This window comes from Pristis pectinata, chromosome 4 (genome assembly GCF_009764475.1).
Source record: "Pristis pectinata isolate sPriPec2 chromosome 4, sPriPec2.1.pri, whole genome shotgun sequence".
NCBI lineage: Eukaryota > Metazoa > Chordata > Chondrichthyes > Rhinopristiformes > Pristidae > Pristis > Pristis pectinata.
This window is the reverse complement of record NC_067408.1, coordinates 56,259,607-56,271,698: the sequence shown is the minus strand read 5'-3', so window position 1 is coordinate 56,271,698 and position 12,092 is coordinate 56,259,607. Positions and strand designations below refer to the sequence as shown.

Below are 12,092 nucleotides of genomic sequence, written 5' to 3'. Positions count from 1 at the left end.
TGGATGAGTTAGGCCAAAGGAGCTATTTCTACGAAACCACACAGCAGCCACACTGTTCACACTGGACAACTGAGGTGTACTGGTGGAGGGGCAAAGGTCAAACAGGTCATAGGGAAAATATGAAAACAGCCACATCCCACTGACAATTCTGAGCCTCTCAATCTATTGGAAGTTTTTACAAAGAACAGAATATTTACAAGACTCAGAGCAGATTTTTAAATATGTTCTGGCATTTAATCACTGAGGCAGAATAGCTTGCTTCAAGGGACCTGTATCATACATGGAGATGAAATAAATAGTTGCTCATAATGTAGCTTTAACAGCAAAGGAGTTTCTCTGATGTGTAGCAGCATACAATAGCTCTGTCCAGAACAAAGGACAAGTCACAGTCACACTTTGGAAAAAAAAGTTTGGTTGTCTTGAGAAGCATTTTGAGATCCATGAACAGTTTCTATTCATTGTATTTCCTTCCTTTGCGAGATCACCATCTTCACAAAAGTCAGACTTGTCCATCCATCCACCATCTCCTCATCTTCCCCTTCTCCCCTCCCAAAAATGGCAGTCTCTATAGAGGGCTTTGGCCATTCCGTTAATTACATTCTCTTGTTTCCACTTTGTTCTCTGTTTCTCTGTGTCTTGTTCAAATTACATTTCCAAACTGACAGCTTTCCTTTAAATAAGGACAGGTTGATTACATTAAAAGGGTTGGAACAAATACGTACAACTCTTCCGTCCCCCAAACCTGTCACACGATATACAAAAATAGATCTTCTTCCTTTGGTTTCTTTTCTTTATTAATAATAATGATGCAAAAATAATGCTCTGGGACAGTTCAGGGTCCGTGAGGTGCTCTAACTGGAGTTTGAAGATCGTATTCGTTTAGTTCTTTTATTAACCGTGGTGAATTTAAACGGAGCCTGGGTCTCTCCCTGGGTCTTGGGGTATCTTTTCATGAAGTGCACCTCTTGTTGGTTTTGCTGGGTTTTGGGCCCTTTCCTGGGCCTCCCCTTTTTGGTGAAGCCCACGTACCAGCCCGTGTACTTGGCAGACATCAGGGCTGTGTAGTTGTTTTCCAGCACAATCTCGATGAAGACGCACTCCTTGCTTCTCCCACTAAGCTGCAGGAAAAGGAGAAAAGGAAGGGAGGTGTTAATGGTTCACTTCCTGCCACAGCGACCATTTCACCCTCCTGTCAGACATTGTGCAGCAACGGGGCCAGGCCGATCCTTCGCAACACCAGGGACAGATAGAACCTCAGCACGTAGTGCATAGAAGCTCAGCACGCAGCCATACACAAATGCGGCCATCAGGCCGAGGGTTATGTTGTGTATATTACCTGTCACTCTGTCCCGGATTCACCGCTGAGGTAGTTGAGCGAATTTAGAGTTGATACTAGTTTGTTCTTTCCCTGTATTAAATCATTATCTCCAGGTATTGTGGGCAGGTTATTAGGCCAGATTGTGCTTGACCCAGCCTGGCACCATTCAAATGAAGGGAAGGGAAGCTTTGTTTCTTTTCAAGTAATTTTAATGTTTTTAATTAATTTACATTAGATAAATGTAAGTGTAAATTAATAGATAAACCTCTCCCTGTTTCAATCTCAGGTTCCCACCTGTTTTAAGAAGACCACTATCATCCTGGTACCGAAGAAAAGCAAGGTAACATGCCTCAATGACTACCGACCAGTGGCTCTGACATCCACCATCATGAAGTGCTTTGAGAGGTTGGTCATGGCACGCATCAACTCCAGCCTACCAGACAACCTGGACCTATTGCAATTCGCCTATCGCCAAAACAGGTCTACAGCGGATGCCATTTCCCTGGCCCTACACTCAGCTCTGGAGCATCTGGACAGTAAAGGCACCTACATTAGACTACTGTTTATTGACTACAGCTCTGCCTTCAATATAATAATCCCTAGTAAGCTTGTCACCAAACTCCAAGACCTAGGACTCAACACTTCCCTCTGTAACTGGATCCTTGACTTTCTAACAAACAGACCGCAATCAGTGAGGATAGGCAGCAATACCTCCGGCACGATTATTCTCAACACTGGTGCCCCACAAGGCTGCGTCTTCAGCCCTCTACTCTACTCCCTATACACTCATGACTGTGTGGCCAGATTCTGCTCTAACTCCATCAACAAGTTTGCAGATGATACCACCGTTGTAGGCCGTATCTCAAACAGTGATGAGTCGGAGTACAGGAAGGAGATAGAGAGCTTAGCAGAATGGTGTCATGACAACAACCTTGCCCTCAATGTCAACAAAACAAAAGAGCTGGTCATTGACTTCAGGAAAGGGGGTGGTGTACATGCACCCGTCTACATCAATGGTGCTGAGGTCGAGAGGGTTGAGAGCTTCAAGCCTGTCCTGGTCAAATCATGTAGAAGCCATGGCCAAGAAAGCTCACCAGTGCCTCTACTTCCTCAGGAGGCTAAAGAAATTTGGTTTGTCCCCTTTGACTCTCACCAACTTTTACAGATGCACCATAGAAAGCATCCTATCTGGATTTATCACAGCTTGGTAAGGCAACTGCTCTGCCCAGGACCGCAAGAAACTGCAGAGAGTTGTGGACACAGCCCAGCGCATTATGGACACCAGCTTCCCCTCCTTAGACTCTGTCTTTACCTCTCGTTGTCTTGGTGAAGCAGCCAGCATAATCAAAGACCCAACCCACCCAGGACATTCTCTCTTTTCTCCTCTTCCATCGGGTAGAAGATACAGGAGCCTGAAGTCACATACCACAAGACTTAAAGACAGCTTCTACCCCACTGTGATAAGACTATTGAACGGTTCCCTTATACAATGAGATGGACTACGACCCCACGTTTTTCCTTGTTGTGACCTTGCACCTTATTGCACTGCACTTTCTCTGGAGCTGTGACACTTCACTCTGTACTGTTATTGTTTTTATCTGTACTACCTCAATGCACTCTGTACTAATTCAATGTAATTGCACTGTGTAATGAATTGACCTGTACGATCAGTTTGTAAGACAAGCTTTTCACTGTACCTCAGTACAAGTGACAATAATAAACCAATACCAATACCAATAAATGTGTTTTTAGCTTCTTTTTATACTTGCTTTTTGTAAAACTTATTCATGTCTACCTCAGCTGTTTATAAATCTTGCCTATTATCCAGTCATTTAGAAGTGGTCAAAAGGCCTTCTGAGCAGCAGCTCTTGAGCACCTGTCTGGCTCTGTGAACAGGGTTTCAGGTTCCACCACCTGAGGCTCAGTCACCATTACTGACTGCACCACTCCGTAGGACAGAAGCCTTGATACTCGTGGGACCTGTGGAGCTACAAAAGGTGAGTGTACTGCTGGAGGGACATGGACTGAAGGCACCGGCTGAGTCAAACACAATCTGGCCCAAAAATCTGCCCGTAATACCTGGGGATAATGATTTAGTGCTGGGCAGGAACAAGCTAGCATCAGCTCTAAAATTGTTAAAATGCTTGAAAGCCCCCCGTTGTATCTCTTCCCTTCTGAACTGTGACCCTTGGTGATTTGCTGTGACTAAGTTACAGAGCTTACTGTTCTGATTTAGATTGTTGTGGGCCCAAGTTTAGCCTCAGATGCCACCACTGTACTCCCCAGTACACTCAGTGAGGGGGTGCTGCACAGTCGGAAATGCCGTCTTTTATATGAGACAATAAACCAAGACTTCATCTGATCTCTCAAGTGGAAGGAAAAGAGTTGAATAAGGACAGGGGAGTTTTCCTAACAATATTTCCCAATCAATATTTATCACATTGCTGTTTATGGAATCTTAAATTGGTTTATTACTGTCACAGGTACCAAGGTACAGTGAGAAACCTAGTTTTGTAAGCCATCCGTACAGATCATTTCATCAGATCAGTGCATTGAGGGAAAAGCAGTAACAGAATGCAGAATATATTGTTACAGTTACAGAGAAAGTGCAGTGCAGGCAGACAATAAAGTGCAAGGTCATGACAAGGTAGATTGTGAGGTCAAGAGTTCATCTTAATTACAAGAGGTCTGTTCAATAGTCTTATAGCAGCGGGATGGAAGCTGTCCCTGAGCCTGGTGGTACGTGCTTTCAGGTTTTTGTATCTTCTGCTCAACGGGAAGGGGGAGGAGAGAGGATGGAGGGGTGGGAGGTCTCGCTGAGCTGAACTGGCTGCTGCATATCATATATAATGCTGACTTCCAAACTATTGGACTTACAGAACCTTGGGGCATCCTGTAGTTGTGACAGAAGTTTTACAAATGCGAACCTTTCTCTCTTTTTCAGCGGGTTGTCATGGTGATGGAATGAGATAACTTGCTCTCTACCATCACACTCTGTGTCGCTCCATCCGCCTGGGACCTGACTCCATCCATCCTGTATCATCTCCCATGTTCTTTAGAATTTTGAGTATGTGTTAAAGGAATAGGAAAGTGAAACAGGAGGGAGTATCAGAGAGAGAGCGAGAGAGAGAAAGGACCATGGATGGTCAAACATCATGAATAGTCAGAGAGAAAACCAAGAATCACTGTCCGCTATCAAGCCTCCTCCTCATCAGTTAAACTGAATTCCACGTCCTAGTACACCATCACCAGCAAGGTCCCCTTCCTGCTCGACTCATCCTCCTCCCACTCTTCCTGCTCCTGCTCCTCTTCCCCATCCAGTTTCACACAAGGCAACCCATTCATTCCACTGCTTTCCACCAGAGGAGGACCTGTTGGCCCGCTCACCTAATGGAGATCTTACAGCGGCAAGGAAGGAAGATGGGGATGAGATAGTTACACTTTAATTAGCTTTGCTTGCTGTAATGCTTTTAGTTATTCAAATATGTTCCTGCATTTACAGGTAACTTTTATTTACGTATGGGTAGGTTAATATGGGGGGTTTAAAAAATGGGCGGCGTGGACTCGTTGGGCCGGGAGGGCCTGTTACCACGCTGTAAATAAAATTTCAAATATATATTAATTGTTTCCTTTACTTGTAGAAGTTTTTGAGTTCTCTGGAATGTCAGGATTGTCCAGAAACATTCCATTAGCTTTAACGGCTGTCATAGGGGCTGTGGCCCCTGGCAAACGTTCCCTCAGCAGTTTTGTGGGTGAGGTCCCTGTGTGGTGAGGGTGGTCTGGCCCACACACAAGACCCAGTTTGGTTGCAGAAGCCCCGGATGTGTGCAGGGACTTGCGGACTGTGTCCAGCTCATTCTCATCCAGCTGGTTTATCATAATGAATCCAAAGTAAACAGTGCGGAGTGATGGGATCCAAGCGAAGTGCTGGTTTCCTGGTTAGTAGATTCCATGGTAGATAAACAAAACAACACCATACTCCCTCAGGGTTGTAGCTTGAGAGACAGAATAACAGAGCAAGGATCTTGAGTTAAAATGTGGAGTCACATACTTAAAGGATGCAGAGCCAGAGTTAGAGGATGTAGAGCCAGAATTACAGTGCACAGAGCCAGAGTTAGAGGATGAAGAGCCAGAGTTACTCAATACAAGAGGGCATGGCTTTAAAGTAATGGGTGGGAAGTTCAAGGGACATATCAGAGGGAGGTTTTTTACCCAGAGAGTGGTAGATGCATGGAATGTGCTGCCTGGGGTAGTGGTGGAGGCAGGTACATTGGTCACGTTCAAGAGATTGTTAGATAAGCATATGGAGGAATTTAAAATAGAGGGATATGTAGGAGGAAGGGGTTAGATGCTCTTAGGCATGGTTTAAAGGTCGGCACAACATGGTGGGCCAAAGGGCCTGTATTGTGCTGTATTGTTCTATGGTTCTATAGTTACAGTGCACAGAGCCAGAGGTAGAGGATGCAGACCCAGAGTTACATTGTCAGGTCCCAGTGCCTCACATCCATTGGTGTATAAAGTCATGAGGGGCATAGATAGGATGAATACAGACAGTCTTTTTCCCGAGAAAAGGGAACTAAAAATTAGAGGGCATAAGGTTTAAGGTGAGGGGGATAGATTTAAAAGGGACCTGGGGATAACTTCTTCACACAGAGGGTGCTGTATACATGGAGCAAGCTGCCAGAGGAAGTGGTTGAGGCAGGAACGTCAACATTTAAAAGGTACTTGGACAGGAACATGGATAGGAAAGGTTTAGAAGGTTATGGGGAAACACGGGCAAATAGGACTAGCTTAGACGGGCATCTTGGTCGACATGGACCTGTTTCCGTACTAACTTACTCTATGATTCTATGACTCTATCCTTGTTTGCCAGGGAACTGTCAGCAGTCGACGTTGAGGCACGGTAACAGATACAGGTAAAGTAGGCAGAGCTGAGCTCAACCACTGGCTGGCTATTGTTGGGTGTTTAATGGATCCATCTACAGACTATTAAAGCTGGCTATGAAATAGACATGAAACCTAACATAACCCTGAGTGGCAGAGGGAGTGGTGTATGCAGGCTGGAGTTGCCAAGGCCTTTGTTTTCCCAGCCCAGTCATGTGGGGAGTGGACAGATTTGGGCCTTGCTCAAAGAGCCGGCGAAGTGGGATGTGCAGAGAGGGTGTGCCACCTCTGGCCACCCAGGACTTGCTTACCTTGCCCACCAGCTTCCCTTTCTTGTTCATGCACAGGTAATGCTCGGTCTCCTTGCCCTTGATCCTCACCTGGCTACCAAACGTGTCCGTTTCCACGAGGAGCTGGGCTTGGAAAGTAAGAAGAGAGAATCATTAAAGATTGAGAGTTCACATCATATCGACACACCTCCCACCTTAACTACAGATCCCACCAGACACAACAGTCATCCACCTCCTGATAGGGACAGAGATCAAGGTGGGCTAATCAATCACCTAGAGATGGAGATAGTGTGAAGCCCTCTCTACATTGTATTATCAGACACTCCCAGGCCTGGCTGTATGAGATACCTGCACCAAAAGGCAGACTGACTGCTGAATAATCGCAGCATTTGTGCTGTACATTCATAAAGTTCTCTCTAAACCATCCCATCAAACACTCTCAGGGCAGGTGTGCCTTGGACTGGCTACAGAATGTATCTCCCTCTGCATTGCACTGTTGTATATGACTAAAGCCCAGACTGAAGTGAGAGTGAAAGCCAAAAATCTAAATAAGACCATTCATAAATGGCTAATCTGGCAGCTGGTTAGAAGGGACATGATAAGAGCCAACAGAAAATGAATCTCATTGAGTCATTGAGTCATAGCATGGAAACAGGCCCTTCGGCCCACTGAGTCTGTGCTGACCATCAACCACCCATTTACTCTAATGCTACCCTGAACCATTTTATTCTCCCCACATTCCCATGAACTCCCCCACAAATTCTACCACTCATCTACAGCAGCCAATTAACCTAATTAAGCTCAATTTCCCAAAAGATTTGTATCAGAGACACATTTATCAGCAGCAAGCAGTGTTTGCAGGAAACAGCGATTTACCATGAAGGTCACCGTATATTTTTCTCCGAACATCTTTTCTGTGCCTTTACCTCATTAAAGATTCTTTACTTCATTACTTTTCTCTTTGATTTATTCTCATCCTGACCCTGGGATTTCCCAGTTATGTATTAATACATCAATACTTTATCACTGCAGATTTACTATAACAATACACAACAATGCCTCACTCAGCATCAACATACAACTGGCCCAACAAAATTACTGGAAGTGCACTACCATAGCAGCAGACTCTGTTCTAAATACCTTTCCCCTCCCTTCCCCTTCCTCTCTCCCTTCCTCCTCACCCTTCCCTCCCAATCTTCTGCCCTCCTTCCCATTCTCCTCACCCCTGCTTGACCACATAGCTCAACCCTAGACCGATCCTCTCGTCGGCCAGTTGCTCACTGTACTTCCATGTCCTGCAGCTACCCAGCAGAACCAGCAGGCACCATGTAACAATAATAACTATACCAGCAGACTCAACACTATAACCATACCAAGCAGGCCCACTGTATCGATGTACAATCTGACCAGCAGATATGTTGTATCAATGTCAAACTTTACGAACAACCTTACTGTATCATTGCTCAATATATGAGCTGACTGTGTACAGTCTGTGTATAGGAAACTTTCCTGTACAGTACTGTGTATAGGAACAACGTGGTTAAACTGGAAAGGGTGCAGAAAAGATTTACGAGAATGTTGCCAAGACTAGAGGGCTTGAGTATTAGGGAGAGGTTGACCTTTATTTCTTGGCGCTTAGGAGAATGAGGGGTGACCTTATAGAGGTTTATAAAATCATGAGGGGCATAGATAAGGTGGATGGGAGCAGTCTTTTCCCCAGCTGGGGAGTCCAAAACTAGGGGGCATAGATTTAGAGTGAGAGGGGAAAGATTTAAAAGGGACCTGAGGGGCAACCTTTTCATGCAGAGGGTGGTGAGTATATGGAACAAGCTGCCAGGGGAAGTGGTTGAGGCAGGTACAATAGTGTAATTTAAGAAGCACTTGGATAGGTACATGGGATGGGTGGGGCTTAGAGGGATATGGGCTGAACGCAGGAAATTGGGACTAGCTGGGTGGGCACCGTGGTCGGCGTGGTCACCAAAGGACCTGCATCCGTGCCGTATTGTTCTATGACTCTAGGACTCTATGACTCACTGTATCAATACCCAATAATGCCACTTTTACTGTCAGAATGCACAGCCATACCAACAGGCTCACTGCATCAATGTGTGACTGTACTGGTCGATGTACTGTAAGAACACTGCAATAATATCAGACAGTGTCAAAACTCATGCATGGTAACAGACTCATTGTCTCAGTGCCCTTGTACACCAGGCTCAATGGTGTAACAATATTCAGAAGTATCAGTACCTGTTTCAGTATATATTTATGACATCGCACTCATGTTTCTTTACAAGAAGAAGGCCTTTCAACCCATCAAGTCTATGCCGGCTTCTATCAATTCCATCACCCGCACTTATTTCCTGTGACCTTTTTCCCTCTACAATAGGGTCAATATACATTAGACAATTCCCTCACTGACCCACACATCTCTAGAATGTGGGAAGAACCAGGAGCACTCGAGGGAAACTGGTGTGGTCACAGGGAGCGATCACTTGGGGTCAGAATCAACTCCGGGTCAGAGGAGCTGTGAGGCAGCAGCACTACCCACTGTACCATTGTGCCACCCTTTAGTCAGTGTTTTATGAAGTGCCTCAGGATGGAGGGAGACTTGCAACACACACTCTCTCTCTCCCTCTCTCTCTCTCTCTCTCTCTCACACACACACACACACACACACACACACACACACACACACACACACACACACACACACACACACACACACACTCATAAACACATACACACATACATTCCAAATGCACACAGACATACTCTGACCACACACTCACCAGCATACTCACAGTGACAGTGCATCTGCAGACCATCAGACCCACTGTGTCCTTGTAGTCATAAAGATTCAGACATACCAATCAGTGTACCTATACACCAGACTACAGTGCCAGTCTACATGAAGGCTATCAAACTCACAGTAGCAGTGTACCTGTGTTGGAATAGATTTATGATATCAGTGTATGTCAGTGTCATGCAGGCTCATGTGTGAGTGTACATGTATCACATTGAGATCACGGTGTGAGTGTAACTGCATAACAACAGCCATTTTGTGTTATTGTATATGTATACCATCATACTGTGTCAGTGTACGTGTACAATAATAGATTCATTATGACAGTGCACATTGACAGTGTACCACAGATTCAGTCACCATGTATGTTTATCCCAAAAGGCTCACTGTCTCAGTACCTTGTGCACCAAATGACTCAATGTCTCAGTGTACAGTTCACCAACACACTTTGAGTATCAGTGTATCTGTATGTAATCAGATGCACTGTCAGTATCCAGGTACACTGACAGATTCACATACCAACAGACTCTCTGCATCCTGGTTCCACACATCCCAACCACCATTACACAAGCAGATGAACATGGGTTCAGTACAGAGGTTAACTCAGTTACAACACTATGCAGCGAGCTTCCAACCTTACCAGAACACTTCTCCCACACTCTCTTTAATCTCCCGGCCCTCTTGCTCCCATACTTTCCCCTGTTCCTGGATTTCCACTGAAGACTCCAGGCCTTGCACGTCCCTTTCAGCCTCTCTCAGTGTACCTGTACACAATTATACTCACAGTGTCAGTTTACCTGTATGCCAACAGTTTCACTATATTAGTGCACTTGTACATCAGGAGACTCAGTGTGTTGATGCACATGTACAGTATCAGAACCTACGTTCTACCTACCTACCTACCTACGCGCTACCAGATTCACTGTGTTGGTATACCTGTTTAACAACAGATTCATGGTGTAGGTGAACCGAAGAACAACAGGATCACACTGTCAAATGTGAATACCATCAGACTCATTCTCAGTGTACCTGAACACAATTATACTCATAATATTAGTGCACCTATATTACATTAGTATTGGTGTTCCTGTCCCATGTACCAGTCACTGTGGGAGTTTTCAAGTATGCCACCTGATTCACTGCATCAGTATACATGTATACCAGCAGGTACATGGGGTCAGTGTACACGAACACCATCAGATTTAATGTGTCAGTATAAACCAACAGTGTCAGTGAACGTGCAGCCCACCCAACATACTGTGCCAGTGTACCTGTATACCGGCAGGCCCACAATGCACAGTGTACATGAACACTACCAAACTCACTGTGTCAGTGTACCTGTGTTGCAGTAGATTTATAATATCAATGTATGTAAATAACAACAGGCTCATTGTGTAAGTGTACATGTGTCCCATCGAGACCCCAGTATGAGTGCACCTGCATAACAGGAGACATATTGTATACATTTACCATCATATTCATTGAGTCAGTGTACATATATAGAAATAGACTCTTTATGACAATGTACATAGGTGATTTACCAACAGACTCACCGTCTATGTACATTTATATCAAAAGGCTCACTGTGTCAATGTCATGTGTACTGAATGACTCAGTATCTCAGTACACCAACAGATTTTCTGTATCAGTCCATCTGTATTTAATCAGACAGTGAATAGGCACACTGACAGATTCACTGATCCTGTGTACCTGTATACTAACAGACGCAGTTTGCCGGTATACCAACAGAACCACTTTGCAAGTATACCTACATACAATCAGATACCCTTGTCAGTGTTCATGCACACATACCAACTGACTCACCGTATTCTGGTGTCACACATGCCAACTGACTTATTACACAAGCAGATGAACTTGGAGACAGTACAGTGGTTAGCACAGTTACAACGCAGTATAACATGGTTCCACTATGATGTTCCAACACTTTCCCACGCACCTTCTATACTCTGCAGGCTTTCCTTTAACTGTCCCCAAGCCACCATCCCTGTATCTCACACTCCCTAGTTGATTGGTTACTATAAATTGCCATTATTGTAGTGGGAAGCAGGAGAATCAGAGGGGAGTATGTCATTAAGTAGCTGACTCAAGGCAAGACACCAGCTTCCCCTGCTGAGCTCATTCAGGAGGTCCTGCAGTCTGCCTTGGCACCCCTGGGCTAAATAACGATGCGGAGGTGAACTGGGATCCTTGTACACGTCACCTGTGGTAAGGATGGCAGCACCAGCTGAAAGTACCAATCAGAGACCCAACCTGATGCTCACTAGGTCAAGCAAGGAAGAGATCACAGCCAACTTTGAAGGAACTGAACCCCAGCCAGAGTTGGCATCCTGCAGAGCAGTAACAGGCAAGATTTTAAATGACAAACAAATAAACTTCCCCTAAAAGGGATGCAGTGGTCCTTTCTAAAAGTGGTGTTATTTCATCAGCTGATTTGAAAGTCACCAAAGAAGCACAGTAGTTTGCTTTCAATTGCACAGCATCACACAAAAGTGACAAGGGAAAACAGAAGTTAAAGTAAATGTATTTGGCAAAAGTACCAAATGCTTCCAGAACTGTTACATGAATTACCAGAGAACTTATTACATTGTCCCAAGACTGGGATACACTCCTCGGCATATAAATCACAACTAGATATTCCTTTGTTATATAGCCTGCACAAGGCAATCCCAATTATCTTCTCTACATAATTAGTTTACAACAGGATATATCACTCATTGTTCTGTTCTGTAGATGACATGAACATATGGTATGGAAGCTGATCATGTCAATCTTT

General features: G+C 44.7%; 1 protein-coding gene across 1 annotated transcript in view; it reads right to left on the bottom strand.

Moving 5' to 3' along the window:
• Nucleotides 1–851: 851 nt before the first annotated feature.
• Nucleotides 852–12,092, bottom strand: part of LOC127569554 (fibroblast growth factor 18-like) — an 86,246-nt gene continuing 75,005 nt past the window's right edge. The window contains exons 2-3 of the mRNA XM_052014304.1: nucleotides 6,514–6,620; nucleotides 852–1,118 (exon numbers count right to left, since the gene is read on the bottom strand). Coding sequence (XP_051870264.1) covers nucleotides 852–1,118; nucleotides 6,514–6,620 — 374 coding nt within the window. The remainder of the gene's footprint in view (nucleotides 1,119–6,513; nucleotides 6,621–12,092) is intronic.